The 25,563-nt window shown below is 43.6% G+C and overlaps 1 protein-coding gene across 2 annotated transcripts in view; it reads right to left on the bottom strand.

Annotated features, from left to right (window-relative positions):
- Positions 1-25,563, bottom strand: part of c4h8orf34 (chromosome 4 C8orf34 homolog) — a 175,209-nt gene that overhangs the window by 14,542 nt on the left and 135,104 nt on the right. For both annotated transcript variants that reach the window (XM_052504950.1, XM_052504954.1), the window contains one exon: positions 7,646-7,796. In XM_052504950.1, coding sequence (XP_052360910.1) covers positions 7,646-7,796 — 151 coding nt within the window. The remainder of the gene's footprint in view (positions 1-7,645; positions 7,797-25,563) is intronic.

The following is a 25,563-nucleotide window of genomic DNA, read 5'->3' as shown; positions in this document are numbered from 1 at the left end:
AGTCCATCCGGCACTCTGTGTATTTCATTCCATGACGTGGATAACCATATAGCTGGATTTGTAGTTAATTAGTTGTAATTGTAACAGTCTCTTGAAACCAGACAAAGATACTACACCATGGCAGTATGTTCACTTACTGAATGTGTGTGTACATCATACTGACATTGTGTTCTTTGCTGTTTTAAATTAAACTCAGATACTGTGTGTGTGTGTGTGTGTGTGTGTGTGTGTGTGTGTGTGTGTGTGTGTGTGTGTGTGTGTGTGTGTGTGTGTGTGTGTGTGTGTGTGTGTGTGTGTGTGTGTTTGCACAATACACTAACATTGAGTCCTGTGTTGTTTTAGCCCATATGCTGTTATGGACTGTGTTTGTAGACCTGCTGACCTCTGATCCAATAGAGCTATATAATATAGGAGAACATGGTTGTGTCCCAAATGGCACCCTATTCCCTATGTAGCCTGTACTTTTGACCAGGGCGCATAGGGCATATATAGGGAATAGTATACCTGTGTGTAGAAATGAGAATATATGAACAACTGAGATTATGGGAAGCTTTATGGCTTAAAACCACACATTTTCGGTCGATTGGCAAATCCCTGTAATGTATCCTCCTTTTTAAATGAAGCCAATTCCTTGCGGCTCTGCCACATAATTGGAAGGGGAAAATAATTAGTCTATTAGCCATTAAAAACCTGAAATGGCAAAAAATGATTAGTGTACTTCGAAAAATGTATGAGTTTCACTTAAAGTCAAATAGTTTGACAGCAACGCCGCATACAATTCAAGTCAGTTGGGATCAGGCTCTTTGACGTCCCAATACCTTGGCATCTGGTCTATGAACTGGTTTATACAAATCAACTGACATGTCAATCCGTTCGTTTTAATTTAAGATATTATATAAAATACAAAGACATTGCTTAATAGATGGGGCATTGAACAGTCAGCCTTACACAGGCTCTGCCATGAGAATTGACCAATGGGATTAAGGTCTGGGGAGTTTCCTGGCCATGGACCCAAAATATCCATGTTTTGTTCCCCGAGCCACTTAGTTTTTTGTCTTATGGCAAGGTGCTCCATCATGCTGGAAAAGGCATGGTTCGTCACCAAACTGTTCCTGGATGGTTGGGAGAAGTTGCTCTCAGAGGATGTGTTGGTACCATTCTTTATTCATGGCTGTGTTCTTAGGCAAAATTGTGAGTGAGCCCACTCCCTTGGCTGAGAAGCAACCCCACACATGAATGGCCTCAGGATGCTTTACTGTTGGCATGACACAGGACTGATGGTAGCGCTCACCTTGTCTTCTCAGGACAAGCTTTTTTACAGATGCCCCAAACAATCGGAAAGGGGATTCATCGGAGAAAATGACTTACCCCAGTCCTCAGCAGTCCAATCCCTGTACCTTTTGCAGAAGATCAGTCTGTCCCTGATGTTTTTCCTGGAGAGAAGTGGCTTCTTTGCTGCCCATCTTGACACCAGGCCATCCTCCAAAAGTCTTCACCTCACTGTGCGTGCAGATGTACTCACACCTGCCTGCTGCCATTCCTGAACAAGCTCTGTACTGGTGGTGCCCCGATCCCACAGCTGAATCAACTTTAGGAGAAGACCTGGCACTTGCTGGACTTTCCCCGAAGCCTTCTTCACAACAATTGAACCGCTCTCCTTAAAGTTCTTGATGATCCTATAAATGGTTGATTTAGGTGCAATCTTACTGGCAGCAATATCCTTGCCTGTGAAGCCCTTTTTTGTGCAAAGCAATGATGACGGCACGTGTTTCCTTGTAGGTAACCATGATTGACAGAGGAAGAACAATGATTCCAAGCACCACCCTCCATGTGAAGCTTCCAGTCTGTTATTCGAACTCAATCAGCATGACACAGTGATCTCCAGCCTTGTCCTCGTCAACACTCACACCTGTGTTAACGAGAGAATCACTGACATTATGTCAGCTGGTCCTTTTGTGGCAGGGCTGAAATGCAGTGGAAATGTTTTTTTGTGCTTCAGTTCATTTGCATGGCAAAGAGGGACTTGGCAATTAATTACAATTCCTTTGATCACGCTTCATAACATTCTGGAGTATATTCAAATTGCCATCATACAAACTGAGGCAGCAGACTTTGTGAAAATGTATATTTGTGTCATTCTCAAAACTTTTGACCATGACTGTACAGTAGATATTCCATAAAAAATTATACCGTGTCCAGCTACAATAGTCATTTACAACATTAACAATGTCTACACTGTATTTCTGATCGATTTCATGTATTTTAATGGACAAAAAAAATGTACTTTCCTTTCAAAAACAAGGACATTTCTAAGTGACCACAAACTTTTGAATGTCCGTGTACATTTGAAGGAAAACAGTGTATTTTACAATAGTTATCTTTTGTTTGTTTTTAATCCCATCCTTGAGCTACCCTCAACCCCTCCTATCTACAGTATCTCTAAAGACCATCCAGTTCTGAACATATATACATTTTACAGACACCGTATATTTTACATGAGTTATCATGTTGTTTTTAGTCCAACCCTTTAGCTCCACTCAACCCCTCCCATCTATCTACGAACACCATTCGGTTTTGATTTCTATTTGCTATATATTTTTCAACTGTGCTGTGATGTTTCACAAATGTTCTGAACCTTTCTATTCCCATAGTTTCTACGGATTGTAAATGAAAGATAAATATTTTGATAAAAGTATTATATTATTGATCGATTGACTAAGAAGTGCTATTTGCAGAGTCAGCTCCAAGTAAATGCTGCAATTCTTCAGCCATACCTGAACATGCGACTAAAAACAAGCTATATATGGACAGTATCAAAACAAATTATCTAATGATTCTGTTTCTTTGCAGCAAAATCTGCATTCTTGTCACACCCTGGCCTTAGTTATCTTTGTTTTCTTTGTTATTTTGGTTAGGTCAGGGTGTGATGAGGGTGGTATGTGTCTTGTCTAGTTTTTTTTTTTTATATCTATGGGATTTTGGTATGTCTAGGTAAATGTAGGTCTATGGTGGCCTGAATAGGTTCCCAATCAGAGGCAGCTGTTTATCGTCGTCTCTGATTGGGGATCCTATTTAGGTTGCCATTTTCAATTTAGGTTTGGTGGGTTATTGTCTATTGTGTTGTTTCCTGTCAGCATGCGTGTCTTTTCGCGGCATGTTTGTTTAGTGTTCTTCGTGCAAATAAAGAAGAATGTATTCTTATCACGCTGCGCCTTGGTCTCCTCATCATGACGAACGTGACAATTATATTGGTTGCAAGAATTTTGTATAATAATTTAAGTCTATTTATTTTGTATTTTTTTACCTGCCGTCGAGAGATTTACAGAGTTAGCAAAACGTCCCACCAGGGTAAGCCTACACAAAACACAGCCCTTATTTTAAGTGTTTCTAAAATAAAAAATGAATTGTGGAAAAAACATTTCCCTCTATGACTGGTAGTTTTTATGGGTAGTATGACTCATACTGTGGTACTCTATAGTGTGTAAGCCAGTGACAAAAAAAACGAAATTGAATCCATTTTAAATTCAGGCTGTAACACAACAAAATATGGAAAAAGTCAAGGGTGGGAAAACTTTCTGAAGGCACATGTATGTATATGGGTTCTTCATGCGTTGCCATACTATTCCATCAGTGTCAGATCTGGGTTAGTCACTTGAGAAAACAGGATACATCTACTGAAACACCAAATGTAGACCTATAGGAAGCGACTAGAATATCCAACTGTACGCAACAAGTGATAAATGAATACATGACTACTACTAATGTTGAGAAACTGTACATGAAGCTGCTTTTATAATGCCATATTTCGGTCAGTGTTTATAAGCAGTGAAGAAAATGCAGCAGTGTCATAGGTATGAGGGCGTGAAATGTCATACCTCTCCCACACAGCACCCATTCTACCATGACCGAGATCGTTGGTGTTTGATTCAACTAAACAGGATATGCTGATAAATAATCGGTTCCCATAAAGCCGATACGATCATCAAGAGCTTCTTACTGATGTTATGATAAACAAAAGCATTCTTTCAGTCGGTTTGGAAAATGGTTCTTCCTGACCGTAAGTGATTTGGGTGTTGATGCAGTCATGCTGTTACTGTAAGTGTGACGAAGATAGTTCCCCTTCCACTCCTCCTCCTGTTCTCTCCAATTAAAACATGGCTCTCACATCCCGTTTATTAAACATCTAAGACTGCGTCCCAAATGGCACACTGTTCCCTGTATCGTGCACTACTTTTCACCAGAGTCCTTGTCAAAAGTAGTGCACTATAAAGGGAAAAGGGTGCCATTTGGGACACAATCAAAAAAAAAAAATTGGGAATGTATTTATCTGTATCCAACTTGATTAACTCACTGTAGTTAAAGTTCTGTGTTCACAGTCTGGGCTGATGCCTGGCCTCCAGACTAAAATAAGCGATGACAAAAGTTTAAAAGACAATCAAGGTTGGAGGCATCAGGACTCAAATGCACTTAGCACAAGGCGGGTGGGAGGGAGGAGGCAGATATAATCTATTATAAACTCTTTGATCAGAAAGAGAAGACATTTAGTGATAGAGTACAGGACCACAGCATTACAACACCCTTACAACTCTTACATCACATGCAATGCTTTATTGACTCCGGCTTCCAACCTCTCCAAAATGGAAACTTTAAAAGACAGGCACACACACGTCAACAAATCAGTCATCTCTTTTCGTTTGGATAAAAATCTGCATGTTGTCGGCCAGAATGAGATGTACTCCCTGAATAACATTAAACAACACGATTACAGATAAATGATGTCGAACGGATAGGAGAATTATCATGAACTGAATTGCATTACCCTAAAACTGATCCCAGATCTGTGTGTCCTCAAGACTACTCCATTGCTGCCTTTGTTTGGCATAACAAGGAGTGACAAGGAGTTGGCATGATAAGACATACAGACTGGCAGTCAGACTAAGCCTAGACTGGTTCCAGGTCGGTAAACAGCATGTTTTATTAGCCATCTGCTCTGACTATTCACATTCCATATCATAGGACTAAAGCTAGTATTACGCACAGACTTCAATCATCAAAGAGATTAGGGTTGCAAAATTCTGGTGACTTTCCCAAAGTTCAGAAAAAAGTTTTCCAGAACTCCTCGTTGGAGGATTCCCGTAATCAGGAGAATTAAGCAATGAGGTAATTCACCAACTGGAATTCTCCAAGCGGTATTTATGAAAAACCTGGGGATCTTGGAAAAGTTACCGGAATTTTGCAACCCTAGTGAAGTTCTACTTGAGACGTGACTAATAATCAAATGGGATCTTTTGGTGGGGGAAAGTAACCTATTACTTATATCCACAGGGATTACAAAAGAAAGTAGATGGAACCTAATTGTATTTCAAAAATGGACTAGTAGAAGGGGAATGCACCATTACCACATCATTTGGGGTGAGAGAGGAGATAAAAGGAGAGGCGGTGAGTTGAAACACGGAACAGATTAGCAGCTAATAGAGGCATGAAAGAAGGGGAATTAAGTTGCTCAACGTCTCCCTTCAATGGGGAGCCCTCTGATTCAATACAGCCGAACTTAAGCAAAACAACTAGAAATCAATGCCACCTGATGGCGTGAGGGTGTTTCATAACGAACGAGTGCAAAGTGTGCCATGTTGTCAACACAACGACTTTAAGGACTTCTCTAGTGCCCCATACTGCCAGGCAGTGTACAAATCTCTATACACTCAGGGGAAAAACCTAACTTACACTTACATTTTCACTTCATCAGAAGTTTGGAATATTAGCCCCTGAGGGAAATTGCTAAGATGCAGCATTTAGTTCAGTGGAGTAGGTAGAGAAGTAGGTAGAGAAGTAGGTAGAGAAGTAGGTAGAGAAGTAGGTAGAGAAGTAGGTAGAGAAGTAGGTAGAGAAGTAGGTAGAGAAGTTGCCCCTAACTGCTTATACAGGGTCAGATCTTTTTTTAAATCCATGTAATGGTTAAGGAGAGTATTGGGAGTTGAGTAATCAGATCTTAGATCTGTGGTTAAGAGAAACCTCTACCTCAGTGCAATCAGTAGGAGGGTGTGGGAGACAATAGTCTATCGCTGTGGAGATGAATTATTGAGACACTCAACAGTGATATTTTTAAGAGCCTTTATAAGCTGCTCAAAATAAATGTGTTGCCAACACAGGGCCTCCTCTTGTGTCCCAAAGTCAGCCAGTGTATTATTCTCCTGACGGGACTGTGAGGGAGAGAGATACAACAGGCTAACAATGAGCCGATACGTTATTGCATTATGAGATACACAGCAGTGGCATTTTCAAAAGCTCAAAGGGTGCATGTTGCCAACATAGGGCCTCCCCACTGTGTCCCCAAAGTGCCAGACAGGGTTCTGTTTTGCTAGTGAAAACCCTGTGTGAGGGAGACAGACCCATACATACAACAGGCAACCAATGAGCAGATGAGCTGAGGTAAGATATTTACCAGCTGTGAGTGCCTCTGCATGACATTAATAGTTACACTAAGTGTGGTCAAAATGCTTGACATAACCCTAGAATGTAGACACGTATGTGGTGTACATGCAGCAGAGGCTGCATCCCAAACTGCACTTTATTCCCTATATAGTGCACTACTTTGACCAGGGCCTGTAGTGCACTACAGTAATAAGGGAATATAGACCCTTATAAACCTGTTTGGGACACAGAAGAGATAACCACAGCGTAAAGGGGGAATGTGCAGGAACAAACAATTGGGTGACACATGTCTTAGCTTGACTGTGGATGGCGACTTCACTCTTTGGTCTACTTTAATCTGGTTAATAAATGAATACTCTACGTCGCAGCCACCCGTAACGACTGTGACGAACGTCTCAGAGAGTCACCCAGACAGACGTCACGTCAACCATCGTTCAAAGAGAGGAGAGAGATCAAGCCTGATGGAAAGGCACAGTGACTGCTCCCATATTTTGGTCATGGTTCTAAGAACTTAAAATGTGTCAGGTCACAGCATGCGAAGTGTGTGTGTGGTTTTATAAATTAAAATATGTCAGTTCATAGCAGTGTGTGTGTGTGTGTGTGTGTGTGTGTGTGTGTGTGTGTGTGTGTGTGTGTGTGTGTGTGTGTGTGTGTGTGTGTGTGTGTGTGTGTGTGTGTGTGTGTGTGTGTGTGTGTGTGTGTGTGTGTGTGTGTGTGTGTGTGTGTGTGTGTGTGTGTGTGTGTGTGTGTGTGTGTGTGTGTGTGTGTGTGCTATCAATTACACAGAAGGTTTTAACGACTTACCAGAGCTGTATTTATTAAATTAATAAAAGATGCCGAGGGGCAAAACATTTTTTTTTTTTTTCCAGACACATTTAATTGGCAGATCAGTTTTTAATTAGCCAATCAAACTGCACAAGCCCCAAATATGTTCTTTGGCAGGAGCTAGGTTAATTCTGTGTCTCTCTCTCCCCATGTTCTCTTTCTGTCATATATGCAACGTTGGATGGATGGATGTCTCTGTCTGTCTGTCTGTCTGTCTGTCTGTCTGTCTGTCTGTCTGTCTGTCTGTCTGTCTGTCTGTCTGTCTGTCTGTCTGTCTGTCTGTCTGAGCTGGGTTACCCACAGTGTTTGTCACTGTAAAAAAAAAAAACACTCCTGTCACACAAAGAACCCCCCCCCCTCCACCATACACACCCAGATAGATGCCTACCAGCGAGGTGTTTGCCCATGTTTTCTAGTTCTTTAGAGAAGAGGGAGTCACTTAGCAGCAGTCCCCCCGTCTGTCCCAGCAGCTCCCTGGACGAGCTCCCTCCTCCTACTCCTTTAACCACCTTCACATCAGCCTCCCAGACTGCCTGACGCTGACACAGAGAAGAAAGAGAGAGTGGGAGAAAAAATAGAGAAAGTCACATTAGAAGAAAGAAAGACCCCCTCAATTACAACATCATTGAATAATCAAGCTTTTGCTCGAAAGCTCAAAATGGGGGCAGGCCCCAGCCATATCTGTTGTAACAAGAGGCAATTATTATATTTTATGGGCATTAGAAAAACTTTGGGTAACCACAGAGTGTAGATGAAAGTGGGTGGGTTGGCGGCGCGGGTTTAGGCTAGCCTCGGATGGTAGAACATCGACTGGTAGACTACTAGACTGTCAGTAGTGGTCGTTTGAGGGGATTTTTATAAATAACAATCAATAAATTCTGAAATGGAGTGCAAGGATGTGTCCCAAGTGCACCCTATTCCATGTTTAGTGCACTACCCATAGGGCTTTGGGCAAAAGCAGTGCACTATGTAGGAAATAGAGTGCCATTTGGGATGCAGAATAAGGCTCCTGCTAGCCAGGCTGTCTGAGAGAGCTGATCCATCTACAGTATAGGCAGTTAACAAACAATACATCTAACAAACCAAACTGTTTGGAAATAGTTTCATAAGCATTTGGATACCATTTTTTAATATATTTTTTTACAATATCAAAACTAGAAAAGTGTTTAAAAACTTTATGAACAGACATTCAGGGATTCAGGGATCATGAATAAGCAAAGTAGACTACGGTTGCAACTGGCTGCTGGGGTAGCTGGGTTGCCAAGTATTACTGCCATGCCATACCTATTCCTGGCATCAGACATCATTTAGTAAGACCGGGGTTGCCAGATTCTGTAATTGGAGTACACATAATCCCCTCCCCCCCATTTTATCCCAGTGATCACAGACGGGTCAGATGAGCTGTTAATCCAGTGGACCTTTGTGTGTCCAATGATAAGACTGCCATAGGGCTCTAGTTAAAAGTAGACGCATTAAATGGGTAATATGGTGCTATTTGGGACGTAGTTGTACTGAACCCTAACATGAGTTATAGTGACATCACTGCCAACTGTGACATCACTGGACACTCTTAGCGTCCACTGACAGGCTGGTTTCACATGATGGACTGTCCAGGCAGGCTAGTGTATGGATGGGTCCCAAATGGCACCATATTTTCGAAAACTGCACTATTTTCAACCAGGGCACATAAGGCTCAGGTCAAAAGTAGTCCACTATATAGGGAAAAGGATGCCATTTGGGACGCACAACGTCTAAAGGCACAGATCTGATGAGAGACATACAGCTTCTCTCCACTACGTTTATAGACCAACCCAGAGGGATAGCTAACCTTCCACATGGGTTGTATCCCAAATGGCACCCTATTCCCTATATAGTGCACTCCTTTTGACGAGTGGTCTATAGGGAATCGGGAAAGAGTAGTGCACTACATAGGGAATAGGGTGCTTTTGGGACACATGCCTAGCCTAACACTGGTACTCATTGTAGGCCCCCTGATCTGAATGTGGATTGAGTGAGTGGTCTTTGAAACATGTCCGCATAGAAAAGGAATGACGAAAAACAACAGGGTCTGTTGCCGGGCGCTGCCCAAGGATAAATGGCAAAACGTGATTTTGGGGGAGTCTGGAGCTTTCCCCTGAATGGTACCCTATTCTCTAAAGCCCTTTGTGCACTTATTTTGATCAGAGCCCTATGGGCCCTGGTCATACATAGTCCACTCTTTAGGGAATAGGGTGCTATTTGGGAAAAGGCCCTGAATTTAGTCTTTCTGCCTATTAGCGACATGAAGAGCTCTGTGGCGGTAAGACCACAACCCATCAGTAATTATAACCCTCTAACCAGCCAGCCAGCCAGCAGGGTGAAACATTACATGACATGTTCCTCTCTCTCTCTTTCCCACTCTCTCGTCCCTCTCCCTTCAGCATGACATAATCTAGTCATGTTTTTCTGGGTATTCTCTCTGTGGCATCTTTCGTGACATCTCCACACACAAACAGGCTCTGGGTAGAAGGCATCTCCCATAAAAGACCACAATTTAAACAGAACTCGTTGTGGTCTGTTATGGGAGACCCTGCCATCATCTTTTATTTTTTGACGACATGACTTTACCCAGATGAGATGCCCATTCCATAGAACAAAGCATTTTAGTATCGCAGTCAAATTCTCGCACTGGGTTGAAGTTCTTCATAGACACCAGACCTAGGATCAGTTATACACACACATAGACATACAGAACAGTATATTCAGTGTGTGTGGCCCTTATGAGACTCCAAATGAACCTACAGTATGTAGGCTCAAGTATTCCAGGTGGCTGGCTATATGTCTGGAGACGTAATGAGCCAGCTAAACAATGCAGAGTGTTGTAGTCCACAGACTGACTGCTTTAACTACTGACTGACTGGCTCACTGGCTGGCATGCTGGCTGACATGCTGGCTAACTGACTTGCTGGCTGGTTGGCTGGCTAACTAAACATGTTCTTTATCTCCCATACAGCATGTTGCCTATTGAGACCCTCTAGACCTGACTATAACACTTGAAACTGGACATTCACAGATGTAGCATAAATGACACCATATTCCCCAGCTACATAATACTCTTGTCTAGTGGTCAGAACCACTGGTCAAAGGTCAAATAAAGTTTAAGTCGGAAGTTTACATACACCTTAGCCAAATATATTTAAACTCAATTTTTCACAATTCCTGACATTTAATCCTGGTAAAAATTCCCTGTTTTAGGTCAGTTAGGATCACCACTTTATTTTAAGAATGTGAAATGTCAAAATAATAGTAGAGAGAATTATTTATTTCAGCTTTCATTTCTTTCGTCACATTCCCAGTGGGTCAGAAGTTGACATACACTCAGTTAGTATTTGGTAGCATTGCCTTTAAATTGCTCAACTTTGATCAAACGTTTCAGGTAGCCTTCCACAAGCTTCCCACAAAAAATTGGGTGAATTTTGGCCCATTCCTCTTGGAGCTGGTGTAACTGAGTCCGGTTTGTAGGCCTCCTTGCTCCCAAACGCTTTTCAGTTCTGCCCACAAATGTTTCATGGGATTGAGGTCAGGGCTTTGTGATGGCCACTCCAATACCTTGACTTTGTTGTACTTAAGCCATTTTGCCACAACTTTGGAAGTATGTTTGGGGTCATTGTCCATTTGGAAGACCCATTTGCAACCACGCTTTAACTTCCTGACTGATGTCTTGAGATGTTGCTTCAATATATCCACATAATTTTCCTGCCTCACGATGCCATCTATTTTGTGAAGTGCACCAGTCCCTGCTGCAGCAAAGCACCCCCGTGCTTCACGGTTGGGATGGTGTTCTTCAGCTTGTAAGGCTCCCCCTTTCTCCTCCAAACATAACAATGGTCAGTATGGCCATACAGTTCTATTTTTGTTTCATCAGATCAGAGGACATTTCTCCAAAAAGTCCAAAAAGTGTCCCCATGTGAAGTTGCAAACCGTAGTCAGGCTTTTTTATGGTGGGTTTGGAGCAGTGGCTTCTTTCTTGCTGAGCAGCCTTTCAGGTTATGTTGATATAGGACTCGTTTTACTGTGGATATAGATACTTTTGTACCTGTTTCCTCCAGCATCTTCACAAGGTCCTTGTTCTGGGATTGATTTGCACTTTTCGCAGGACGTTCATCTCTAGGAGACAGAACGCGTCTCCTTCCTGAGCGGTATGACGGCTGCATGGTGCCATGGTGTTTAAACTTGCGTACTATTGTTTGTACAGATGAACATGGAACCTTCAGGCGTTTGAAAATTGGTGTCAATAATTTAGGTCTTGGCTGATTTATTTTCATTTTCCCATGATATCAAGCAGAGGCACTGTGTTTGAAGGTAGGCCTTGAAATACGTCCACAGGCACACCTCCAATTGACTCAAATTATGTCAATTAGCCTATCAGAAGATTCTAAAGCCATGACATCATTTTCTGGAATTTTACAAGCTGTTTAAAGGCACAGTCAACTTAGTGTATGTAAAGTTCTGACCCACTGGAATTGTGATACAGTGAATTATAAGTGGAATAATCTGTCTGTAAACAATTGTTGGAAAAATTACTTGTGTCATGCACAAAGTAGATGTCCTAACCGACTTGCCGAAACTATAGTTTGTTAACAAGAAATTTGTGGAGTGATTGAAAAATAAGTTTTAATGACCCCAATCAAAGTGTATGTAAACTTCTGACTTCAACTGTACAAAACATCCTTCTTTAACCTGTCTCCTCCCTGTCACGTGTGACTAGGGTGGGCATTATATGTTAATTTTCTATGTTTTGTATTTCTTTGTTGTTTGGCCGGTGTGGTTCTCAATCAGAGGCAGCTGTCTATCGTAGTCTCTGATTGAGAACCATACTTTTCCCACAGGGTTTTTGTGGGTAGTTGTTTTCTGGGTTTTTTTCTGCACCAGACAGAACTGTTTCGGTTATTCCCTTTGATATTTTTGTATTTAGTGTTCAGTGTCAATAAAATAACATGAACACGTACCACGCTGCGCTTTGGTCCTCACCTTCTTCCACCAACAGCCGTTACACTCCCCTTCATCTACACTAAATGAAGTGGATTTAACAAGTGACATCAATTAGGGATCATAGCATTCACCTGGATTCACCTGGTCAGTCTATGTCATGGAAGGAGCAGGCGTTCTTAATGTTTTGTACAGTCAGTATATATTATATATAGGGAGTCGTGTCTGTTTAGTCCCCCTGATGAAAACAACATCCATTTATTCACCAAGTTATGCTTTGATTCTTGGCACACTTTGTCTGTTTACATTGTGATGTTATCTAGGGAGGTGAATTAATAGAAGGTTGTGTGTATATTGGAATCCTGTGTGTCTTGCTTGGCTTTAGGACTCTACAGTACCATGTGGAAGGGTCCCTGTAGTCTTTAGGACTGTAGACTACCATGTGGAAGGGCCCCTGTAGTCTTTAGGACTCTACAGTACCATGTGGAAGGGCCCCTGTAGTCTTTAGGACTCTACAGTACCATGTGGAAGGGCCCCTGTAGTCTTTAGGACTGTACAGTACCATGTGGAAGGGCCCCTGTAGTCTTTAGGACTGTACAGCACCATGTGGAAGGGCCCCTGTAGTCTTTAGGACTCTACAGTACCATGTGGAAGGGCCCCTGTAGCCTTTAGGACTCTACAGTACCATGTGGAAGGGTCCCTGTAAGCCTTTAGAACTGTACACTACCATGTGGAAGGGCCCCTGTAGCCTTTAGGACTCTACAGTACCATGTGGAAGGGCCCCTGTAGTCTTTAGGACTGTACAGCACCATGTGGAAGGGCCCCTGTAGTCTTTAGGACTCTACAGTGCCATGTGGAAGGGCCCCTGTAGCCTATAGGACTGTACAGCACCATGTGGAAGGGCCCCTGTAGTCTTTAGGACTCTACAGTGCCATGTGGAAGGGCCCCTGTAGCCTAAAAGGACTGTACAGCACCATGTGGAAGGGCCCCTGTAGCCTATAGGACTGTACAGCACCATGTGGAAGGGCCCCTGTAGTCTTTAGGACTCTACAGTGCCATGTGGAAGGGCCCCTGTAGTCTTTAGGACTCTACAGTGCCATGTGGAAGGGCCCCTGTAGCCTATAGGACTGTACAGCACCATATGGAAGGGCCCCTGTAGCCTATAGGACTGTACAGCACCATGTGGAAGGGCCCCTGTAGTCTTTAGTCACTTCATGATATACGGTTGTGATTACCGTCCTGATTACCTCTACTCCTAAGTGTACGTGTGTACGTGTGTACGTGTGTGCCAGGTTGGATTCCCACATGGGCCAGTGAATATTATTTTGGTCCAAAAGAACCAAATGGTCTTGCAAATATTGCAGCGCATTGATCAAATTGGAAAGCTGTTACACTGGCTTTGATATCGCCTGGATGGAATTTCTTATTTTATCTATCTGGCTGTACTGTGTGAACTTTGTCTGCCTATCGTGATGTGGACACAGCCTCTGCGTCCAAAATGGTAACCTATTCCCTATATAGTGCACTTCCTACAGGATTCTTGTCAAAAGTAGTGCACTATATAGGGAATAGGAAGCCATTTGGAATGCAAAGCATCTGCTTTTGGTGAAATAGATCACAGCTTTCCACTGCAGATGGTTGCACTTGGACCTAGTGTCAGAAAATCAGAAAAACCTGCCTTTTGGAATATCCTTCGCTTCCAGACATTTAACAAATGGTCAAAGTAGTGCACGATAGAGGGAGTAGGGCTCTGGACATAAGTAGTTCACTATAGAGGGAGTAGGGCTCTGGACATAAGTAGTTCACTATAGAGGGAGTAGGACTCTGGACATAAGTACTTCACTATAGAGGGAGTAGAGCTCTGGACATAAGTAGTTCACTATAGAGGGAGTAGAGCTCTGGACATAAGTAGTTCACTATAGAGGGAGTAGGACTCTGGACATAAGTGGTTGACTATAGAGGGAGTAGGGCTCTGGACATAAGTAGTTCACTATAGAGGGAGTAGGACTCTGGTCATAAGTAGTTGACTATAGAGGGAGTAGGACTCTGGTCATAAGTAGTTCACTATAGAGGGAGTAGGACTCTGGACATTAGTAGGTGACTATAGAGGGAGTAGGGCTCTGGACATAAGTAGTTCACTATAGAGGGAGTAGGACTCTGGACATAAGTAGTTGACTATAGAGGGAGTAGGGCTCTGGACATAAGTAGTTCACTATAGAGGGAGTAAGACTCTGGACATAAGTAGTTGACTATAGAGGGAGTAGGGCTCTGGACATAAGTAGTTCACTATAGAGGGAGTAGGACTCTGGACATAAGTAGTTGACTATAGAGGGAGTAGGGCTCTGGACATAAGTAGTTCACTATAGAGGGAGTAGGACTCTGGACATAAGTAGGTGACTATAGAGGGAGTAGGGCTCTGGACATAAGTAGTTGACTATAGAGGGAGTAGGGCTCTGGACATAAGTAGTTCACTATAGAGGGAGTAGGACTCTGGACATAAGTAGGTGACTATAGAGGGAGTAGGGCTCTGGACATAAGTAGTTCACTATAGAGGGAGTAGGACTCTGGACATAAGTAGTTGACTATAGAGGGAGTAGGGCTCTGGACATAAGTAGTTCACTATAGAGGGAGTAGGACTCTGGACATAAGTAGGTGACTATAGAGGGAGTAGGGCTCTGGACATAAGTAGTTCACTATAGAGGGAGTAGGACTCTGGACATAAGTAGTTGACTATAGAGGGAGTAGGGCTCTGGACATAAGTAGTTCACTATAGAGGGAGTAAGACTCTGGACATAAGTAGTTGACTATAGAGGGAGTAGGGCTCTGGACATAAGTAGTTCACTATAGAGGGAGTAGGACTCTGATCATAAGTAGTTGACTATAGAGGGAGTAGGACTCTGGACATAAGTAGTTCACTATAGAGGGAGTAGGACTCTGGTCATTAGTTGACTATAGAGGGAGTAGGACTCTGGACATAAGTAGGTGACTATAGAGGGAGTAGGACTCTGGACATAAGTAGGTGACTATAGAGGGAGTAGGACTCTGGACATAAGTAGGTGACTATAGAGGGAGTAGGACTCTGGACATAAGTAGGTGACTATAGAGGGAGTAGGACTCTGGACATAAGTAGTTGACTATAGAGGGAGTAGGACTCTGGACATAAGTAGTTGACTATAGAGGGAGTAGGGCTCTGGACATAAGTAGTTCACTATAGAGGGAGTAGGACTCTGGACATAAGTAGGTGACTATAGAGGGAGTAGGGCTCTGGACATAAGTAGTTGACTATAGAGGGAGTAGGGCTCTGGACATAAGTAGTTCACTATAGAGGGAGTAGGACTCTGGACATAAGTAGGTGACTATAGAGGGAGTAGGGCTCTGGACATAAGTAGTTCACTATAGAGGGAGTAGGACTCTGGACATAAGTAGTTGACTATAGAGGAGAGTAGGGCTCTGGACATAAGTAGTTCACTATAGAGGAGTAGGACTCTGGACATAAGTAGGTGACTATAGAGGGAGTAGGGCTCTGGACATAAGTAGTTCACTATAGAGGGAGTAGGACTCTGGACATAAGTAGTTGACTATAGAGGGAGTAGGGCTCTGGACATAAGTAGTTCACTATAGAGGGAGTAAGACTCTGGACATAAGTAGTTGACTATAGAGGGAGTAGGGCTCTGGACATAAGTAGTTCACTATAGAGGGAGTAGGACTCTGATCATAAGTAGTTGACTATAGAGGGAGTAGGACTCTGGACATAAGTAGTTCACTATAGAGGGAGTAGGACTCTGGTCATAAGTAGTTGACTATAGAGGGAGTAGGACTCTGGACATAAGTAGGTGACTATAGAGGGAGTAGGACTCTGGACATAAGTAGGTGACTATAGAGGGAGTAGGACTCTGGACATAAGTAGGTGACTATAGAGGGAGTAGGACTCTGGACATAAGTAGTTGACTATAGAGGGAGTAGGACTCTGGACATAAGTAGTTGACTATAGAGGGAGTAGGACTCTGGACATAAGTAGTTGACTATAGAGGGAGTAGGGCTCTGGACATAAGTAGTTGACTATAGAGGGAGTAGGACTCTGGACATAAGTAGTTCACTATAGAGGGAGTAGGGCTCTGGTCATAAGTAGTTGACTATAGAGGGAGTAGGACTCTGGACATAAGTAGTTGACTATAGAGGGAGTAGGGCTCTGGACATAAGTAGTTGACTATAGAGGGAGTAGGGCTCTGGACATAAGTAGTTCACTATAGAGGGAGTAGGGCTCTGGACATAAGTAGTTGACTATAGAGGGGGTAGGGCTCTGGACATAAGTAGTTGACTATAGAGGGAGTAGGACTCTGGACATAAGTAGTTGACTATAGAGGGAGTAGGGCTCTGGACATAAGTAGTTCACTATAGAGGGAGTAGGGCTCTGGACATAAGTAGTTGACTATAGAGGGAGTAGGGCTCTGGACATAAGTAGTTGACTATAGAGGGAGTAGGACTCTGGACATAAGTAGGTGACTATAGAGGGAGTAGGGCTCTGGACATAAGTAGTTGACTATAGAGGGAGTAGGGCTCTGGACATAAGTAGTTGACTATAGAGGGAGTAGGACTCTGGACATAAGTAGGTGACTATAGAGGGAGTAGGGCTCTGGACATAAGTAGTTGACTATAGAGGGAGTAGGGCTCTGGACATAAGTAGTTGACTATAGAGGGAGTAGGGCTCTGGACATAAGTAGTTGACTATAGAGGGAGTAGGGCTCCAGTCCCGAGAGAGAGACAGTCATTGCATTGTATTGCATTGTATTGATAATGATGTATGTTTAGATGACGACCCAAATGAGTCAAACTGTTTTTGTTTCATTTGTTTGTTGGACGCATCGATACAAATCATTTGATTTAATCCAGATGAACAACAAAGCAAAAGATCAAGGTTTGTTGTGTTCATCTCTGAGATAAAGTACTTTTATAATTTGGTAATGAGTTATGATGAGGTCATTCATGTCAACGGCTAGAAAACCAACGTTGTATGAGTCCACTCCCAGCCAACACTGCAGAAACCCAAAGCCGAGCCCAAGGTGAACAAAGAAAATGGAAGAAAATCCTTTGGTGGTGATGCTTCTGTCCAACTAACAAACATGGATCTGATTTCTACCTAAATTAGATCCATGTTGAGAGAGAGAGAGGATGGGAGTCCAGATTGAAATTGTTCACTGTTTACGTGCGTGCGTGCGTGCGTGCGTGTGGTCAGCAGTAATATCCACCAGCACCACTAACAGGGAGTTTTTGGGTCCCAGTCGTCCCCGGTGCACAGCAGGACTGTGAGGGCTGTGTGCATGCAGTCATCAGCCTCAATCACCTTGGTGGTGGTGAAGAAGAAGAGCTTGAGAGACAGACAGACAGTATGCTGTCGTTTAAACTCTGCCCTTTTGAGGGCAGGAAAAGGCCAGAAAAAGACTCCTGTCTGGGTTTCTTACTCTGGTCTACCATGAATGATAAAGTTCTGATCTATTCATAACTGGTAAGAAAGGTTGTCTATTTGGGGAAATATTGCTTCTAAGCCACGTTCATCACCTTTGATACTTGATACCCCATGGACCCTGGTAAAAAATGGTGCAATGTTTGGACTTCTGGTCTGCCCACATGACTCCTGGGCCACATGTTGCCCATCGCAGCGTGTTGTGGCCTGGTCTAGTGAGGGACTACTAGTGGGCAACCCAAGTGGAACAGGAAGCAGCTAGGAACACACACACCACTAGCAAGACCACCACCGCTACCTCATCCCCTTTAAGACCACAGGTTGACCTCTTCAAACCACTTAATAGAAGGCATGCCTGTTGTTTTCAGAACATGAGGATGGAGGGAGAGATGAACGTGATAGGGAGGGATGGAGTGAGGGAAAGGACAGGAGGAGGAAGAGATGGACGAGAGAGGGAGGAAGAGATGGAGTGGGGAAAGGACAGGAGGGAGGGGAGGGAGGGAGGGAGGGAGGGAGGGAGGGAGGGAGGGAGGGAGGGAGGGAGGGAGGGAGGGAGGGAGGGAGGGAGGGAGGGAGGGAGGGAGGGAGGGAGGGAGGGAGGGAGGGAGGGAGGGGGATGAGAGTGCGAGGGAGTGATGGAGGGGGAGCAAAAGGGGGTAGAGGGAAAAGAGGAAGAGAAAGTAATCCAATATGATTTAGTCTTATTTCTTCCTTTGTCTGCATGTCTCCCTTGTGTTTTCTGACAGCTCGCTGAAAACAACTGGTTGATTTATGGGCTGAACCCTGCATGTGAGAGACAGCTCAACTACACATCTGGTTTCCTCATTGTTTGGTGTAAAAATGTTATCTTTTAAAAGGTTATTCATAATAACGTTGTTTACCTGGTACGATATGATATTTGTTAGAAGGCTTTTTTGGGGTAACAAAAGTTTCATCAACAATACAGTTTTTGAAGATCGTATTACTGTCTCTGTGGTGGGATCTGAAACTCGGTCTCCCAGCGTGGAAAACAAACATATTAACCATTAGACAATGAGGAAATTCCCCTTGGGCAGTGGGTGCCACTGACTTTAAGTCCAACTCACTTCACTACATAATGATCAACAGTAACATACAGTACGTTTAGCCAAACTATTGTTTTCAGCATGTTTGGCATGACAAGGAACCATATAGGAGTTAGCTGCAACACACACAGACCTGGGACCAGGCTAATAATGTAGATTACAGTGAGAAATATACAGTGCCTTCAGAAAGTATTCACACCCCATGAATTTTTCCACATTTTGTTGTGTTACAGCCGGAATTTAAAATGGATTCATTTGAGATTTTTTGTTACTGGCCTACACACAATACCCGATAATGTCAAAGTGGGATAATGTTTTCGAAATTGTTACAAATTAATACAAAATTAAAAGCTTAAGTGTCTTGAGTAATTCAGCCATTTTGTTATGGCAAGCCTAAATCAAATGAAATGTATTTATATAGCCCTTCTCACATCATATATCAAAGTGCTGTACAGAAACCCAGCCTAAAACCCCAAACGGCAAGCAATGCAGGTGTAGAAGCACGTACAAAATAAGTTCAGGAGTAAAAATGTGCTTAACAAGTCACATAATAAGTTACATGGACTCACTCTGTGTGCATTAATAGTGTTTTAACATAATATTTGAATGACTACCTCATCTCTGTACCCCACACATACAATGATCTGGAAGGTTCTCCAGTCGAGCAGTGAATTTCAAACTCAGATTCAACAACAAAGACGAGGGAGCTTTTCCAATGCCTCGCAAAGGGCACTATATAACTTTTTGGTAAAAACTCAAATCGTCGTGTTTGGAGGACAAAGAATGCTGAGTTGCATCCAAAGAACACTATACCTACTGTGAAGCATGGGGGTGGAAACATCATGCGTTGGGGCTGTTTTTCTGCAAAGGAACCAGGACGACCGATTAGTGTAAAGGAAAGAATGAATGGGGCCATGTATCATGAGATTTTGAGTGAAAACCTCCTTCCATCAGCAAGGGCATTGAAGATGAAACGTGGCTGGGTCTTTCAGCATGACAATGATCCCAAACACACCGCCCGGGCAACGAAGGAGTGGCTTCGTAAGAAGAATTTCAAGGTCCTGGAGTGGCCTAGCCAGTCTCCAGATCTCAACCCCATAGAAAATCATTGGAGGGAGTTGAAAGTCTGTGTTGCCCAGCAACAGCCCCAAAACATCACTGCTCAAGAGGAGATCTGCATGGAGGAATGGGCCAAAATACCAGCAACAGTGTGTGAAAACCTTGTGAAGACTTACAGAAAACGTTTGACCTCTGCCATTGCCAACAAAGGGTATATAACAAAGTATTGAGATAAACTTTTGTTATTGACCAAATACTTATTTTCCACCATATTTTGCAAATAAATTCATAAAAAATCCTACAATGTGATTTTCTGGATTTTTTTTCTAATTTTGTCTGTCATAGTTGAAGTGAAAATTACAGGCCTCTCTTATATTTTTAAGTGGGAGAACTTGTACTAAATACTTTTTTGCCCCACTGTATGGGTAGATGGGTCAAAAAAAATAGAAAGCAGACATGGAATATCCCTTTGAGCATAGTGAAGTTATTAATTACACTTTGGATCAATACACCCAGTCACTACAAAGATACAGGAATCCTTCCTAACTCAGTTGCCAGAGAGGATTGAAACCGCTCAGGTATGTCACCAGGAGGCTATTGGTGACTTTAAAACAGTTACAGAGTTTAATGGCTTGTGATAGGAGAAAACTGAGGATGGATCAACAGCACTGTAGTTACTCCACAATACTACCCTAATTGACAGAGCGAAAAGAATGAAGCCTGTACAGAAATAAAATATTCCAAAACATGCATCCTGTTTGCAACAAGGCACTAAGGGTAATACTGCAAAAATATGGCAAAGCAATGCATTTTTGTCCTGAATACAAAGTGTTATGTTTGGGGCAAATCAAACAACACATTACTGAGTACCACTCTCCATATTTTCAAGCATAGTGGTGGCTGTATTATGTTATGGGTAATGTTTGTAATCGTTAAGGACTGGGGAGTTTTTCAGGATAAAACATAAATGGAATGGAGCTACTGTAAGCACAGGAAAAATCCTAGAGGAAAACCTGGTTCAGTCTGCTATCCACCAGACCCTGGGAGATTAATTCATCTATTCAGAAAACATAAAACACAAGGCCAAATCTACACTGGAGTTGCTTAACAAGAAGAAAGTGAATGTTCCTAAGTGGCCAAGTTACAGTTTTGACTTAAATCTGCTTGAAAACCTATGGCAAGACCTGAAAATGGTTGTCTAGCAATGATCAACAACCAATTTGACAGCGTTTTAAGAATTTGGAAAAGAATACGGGCAAATGTTTCACAATCCAGGTGTAGAAAACTCTTAGAGACTTACCCAGAAAGACCCACAGCTGTAATCACTGCCAAAGGTGATTCTAACATGTTTTTCAACCCCCTGACTCAGGGGGTTGAGTACTTATCTAACCAAGATATGTTTGTTTTATTCTTCATACATTTTTTACAAACGTTAGAATTTGTCTTCCACTTTAACATTAGAGTATTTTGTGTAGATCAAAAAAATATGAATACATCCATTTTAGTCCCACTTTGTAACACACAAATTGGGGAGAAAACTAAAGGGGTGTGAATACTTTCTGAAGGCACTGTAGTTAAAGTAACCATCCAGTGAAAATCTTTTCATATTCTGTTAAGTAATACCCAGACAATGTTGTCGTTCTGTATTCATATTTGTGGCCAAAGCATAAATTGGAAGAAAAGAAACAGCAGGTTGATGTTTATTATCATGAATCTTGCCCTGGAGGCAGAACTGAGTGGTTTTCGTTAGATGGGCCAGCTGCAAAGTCAAAATTGTCTATATCGTAAAAATGTATGAAAACAAACATTTAAGGTTAGGCATTAGGGTTAACAGTGTGGTTAAGGTTAGGGTTAAAGTTACAGGAAAAATCAGATTATATGACTTTGTAGCTATGCCAGCTAGTGACCACTCTGAAGAACTGCCTCCAGTCCATGAGTCATCTCAATAAATACCAACCTGCAAGAAAAAAAACGTCAAACCTACCGTTTAAAAAATGCTTGCTACTTCCTCAGAGTATTATGTCATACTCCTGAGGAGGATGAGCTGACCAATCAGCGGTCTACATTCAGCATCCCTCTGTCAAGGTAAATATAGTATTCTTTCCAACAAAGATATCTGCATACTGTGTATTTTAGGATGTTATGGATCCCTAGAAATTAAGTTAAATATTACAGTTTTGAAAACATAGCTTGTTCAAAGAAAGTGGTCTCTTGGCACAACTTAGCCTGGGTAGGGGGTAACCCAATGGGCAAAAACTATTTGAATCAACAATGTTTCTACGTCATGTAATTTTTTAAAATCAATGTGATGACATTGAATCAACGTGGAAAACTTGTAAAATTAGTAAAAAGTAATAAAGGGAATTCCGTATTTTTTTCACCCAACTTTTAACCTAAATCCAAAGACATGGTGTCATTTCTTTTCATTTCGCGTTTTCATTTCACGCGGGACAGGGTAAGTTAAGTTGAGCCGCGGGACAGGGTAAGTTAAGTTGAGCCGCGGGACAGGGCAAGTTAAGTTGAGCCACGGGACAGGGTAAGTTAAGTTGAGCCGCGGGACAGGGTAAGTTAAGTTGAGCCGCGGGACAGGGCAAGTTAAGTTGAGCCGCGGGACAGGGTAAGTTAAGTTGAGCCGCGGGACAGGGTAAGTTGAGTTGAGCCGCGGGACAGGGTAAGTTAAGTTGAGCCGCGGGACAGGGCAAGTTAAGTTGAGCCACGGGACAGGGTAAGTTAAGTTGAGCCACGGGACAGGGTAAGTTAAGTTGAGCCGCGGGACAGGGTAAGTTGAGTTGAGCCGCGGGACAGGGTAAGTTAAGTTGAGCCGCGGGACAGGGTAAGTTAAGTTGAGCCGCGGGACAGGGTAAGTTAAGTTGAGCCGCGGGACAGGGCAAGTTAAGTTGAGCCGCGGGACAGGGTAAGTTAAGTTGAGCCGCGGGACAGGGCAAGTTGTTGAGCCGCGGGACAGGGTAAGTTAAGTTGAGCCGCGGGACAGGGTAAGTTGAGCCGCGGGACAGGGTTGAGCCACGGGACAGGGTAAGTTAAGTTGAGCCGCGGGACAGGGTAAGTTAAGTTGAGCCGCGGGACAGGGTAAGTTAAGTTGAGCCGCGGGACAGGGTAAGTTAGTTGAGCCACAGGACAGGGTAAGTTAAGTTGAGCTGTGGGACAGGGTAAGTTAAGTTGAGCCGCGGGACAGGGCAAGTTAAGTTGAGCCGCGGGACAGGGTAAGTTAAGTTGAGCCGCGGGACAGGGCAAGTTAAGTTGAGCCGCGGGACAGGGCAAGTTAAGTTGAGCCGCGGGACAGGGTAAGTTAAGTTGAGCCGCGGGACAGGGCAAGTTAAGTTGAGCCACGGGACAGGGTAAGTTAAGTTGAGCCGCGGGACAGGGTAAGTTAAGTTGAGCCACGGGACAGGGCAAGTTAAGTTGAGCCACGGGACAGGGTAAGTTAAGTTGAGCTGTGGGACAGGGTAAGTTAAGTTGAGCCGCGGGACAGGGCAAGTTAAGTTGAGCCGCGGGACAGGGTAAGTTAAGTTGAGCTGAGGGACAGGGTAAGTTAAGTTGAGCCGCGGGACAGGGCAAGTTAAGTTGAGCCGCGGGACAGGGTAAGTTAAGTTGAGCTGTGGGACAGGGCAAGTTAAGTTGAGCCGCGGGACAGGGCAAGTTAAGTTGAGCCGCGGGACAGGGTAAGTTAAGTTGAGCCGTGGGACAGGGCAAGTTAAGTTGAGCCGCGGGACAGGGCAAGTTAAGTTGAGCCGCGGGACAGGGCAAGTTAAGTTGAGCCGCGGGACAGGGTAAGTTAAGTTGAGCCGCGGGACAGGGCAAGTTAAGTTGAGCCGCGGGACAGGGCAAGTTAAGTTGAGCCGCGGGACAGGGTAAGTTAAGTTGAGCCTCGGGACAGGGTAAGTTAAGTTGAGCCGTGGGACAGGGTAAGTTAAGTTGAGCCGCGGGACAGGGTAAGTTAAGTTGAGCCGCGGGACAGGGTAAGTTAAGTTGAGCTGTGGGACAGGGTAGGTTGAGTTGAGCTGAGGGACAGGGTAGGTTAAGTTGAGCCGCGGGACAGGGTAAGTTAAGTTGAGCCGCGGGACAGGGTAAGTTAAGTTGAGCCGCGGGACAGGGTAAGTTAAGTTGAGCTGTGGGACAGGGCAAGTTAAGTTGAGCCGCGGGACAGGGCAAGTTAAGTTGAGCCGCGGGACAGGGTAAGTTAAGTTGAGCTGTGGGACAGGGCAAGTTAAGTTGAGCCGCGGGACAGGGCAAGTTAAGTTGAGCCGCGGGACAGGGTAAGTTAAGTTGAGCCGCGGGACAGGGCAAGTTAAGTTGAGCCGCGGGACAGGGTAAGTTAAGTTGAGCTGCGGGACAGGGTAAGTTAAGTTGAGCTGCGGGACAGGGCAAGTTAAGTTGAGCCGCGGGACAGGGTAAGTTAAGTTGAGCCGCGGGACAGGGTAAGTTAAGTTGAGCCGCGGGACAGGGTAAGTTAAGTTGAGCCGCGGGACAGGGTAGGTTGAGTTGAGCCGCGGGACAGGGTAGGTTGAGTTGAGCTGAGGGACAGGGTAGGTTAAGTTGAGCCGCGGGACAGGGTAAGTTAAGTTGAGCCGTGGGACAGGGTAAGTTAAGTTGAGCCGAGGGACAGGGTAAGTTAAGTTGAGCCGCGGGACAGGGTAAGTTAAGTTGAGCCGCGGGACAGGGTAAGTTAAGTTGAGCCGTGGGACAGGGTAGTTAAGTTGAGCCGTGGGACAGGGTAGTTAAGTTGAGCCGTGGGACAGGGTAGTTAAGTTGAGCCGTGGGACAGGGTAAGTTAAGCCACCTACACATTTCTGTACTGAGGGAAATATTACCACTACCTTTTTAAAACCGTGTCTATCTTGATTTCCCACTCACAATTCAACACAATCACGATCACTGTTTGGTATTTTAATCATTTTAACACAGGCTTAACACCTAACAAACACTTAACATGGGCCTGTTGTTACCTCATTTCACAGCAAGAATGCCTTGCATTATGCCTTGGAAGAAAACACTTAAATTTGCTCAACTTGCCATTGGCTCAAACATTGGCTCAACTTACCCCAAGGCAAACATTTTGACTATATTAGCCCACACAGCTACAAGGATGCACTTTCATGCTAGGTTTAGGACCTCATATTGAAGCTTATAGAGACCCCAACTTAAAAATAATTTACTTTGGTTTAGATACAAGCATCATTAAACCTTGAACACGATAGATTAATTTGGTGAAAATCTGTTTTTTGGACCTAATTGTCTCACCACTTTGTCCATGTGGTTTCTTCCTTCACAGACTCCATGAAATGATGACCTCTTCCTAAATATTTGGTCAAATTATTCATTTTGTGTATAGTTTTCTAGAAACAGGGGTGGCTCAACTTACCCCTTTTGATCAACTTGCTCCACTCTCCACTACCATTTTTTGAAAGGAAAACTATTTCACTCATATTGTAAGTAATTATAGGTCACATTTCATAGAAATCTGGAAACAATGGACAGTTCATTTAAGGTGTTGAACTCTCCTCCCTCCGTGTGTCTTTCATACACCCCCATTGCTTTGTCCTCGTCCCTTACCCGTCAGTTAATGATGGACTATTGTTGCAGGCACGCAGCAGCACCCTAGAACACCTCCATTGTTTGGCTGCCCTTGGAAGTGTCCAAAATGGCACCCTATCCTCTGTACAGTGCACTACTTTTGCCCTATGGACCCTGGTCAAAAATAGTACACTATATAGGGAATAGGGTGCCATTTGGGAC

This window comes from Oncorhynchus keta, chromosome 4, assembly GCF_023373465.1.
Source record: "Oncorhynchus keta strain PuntledgeMale-10-30-2019 chromosome 4, Oket_V2, whole genome shotgun sequence".
Taxonomy (NCBI): Eukaryota; Metazoa; Chordata; class Actinopteri; order Salmoniformes; family Salmonidae; genus Oncorhynchus; species Oncorhynchus keta.
The sequence above is the reverse complement of the archived record's forward strand: the minus strand, read 5'-3'. Positions and strand labels throughout refer to the sequence as shown.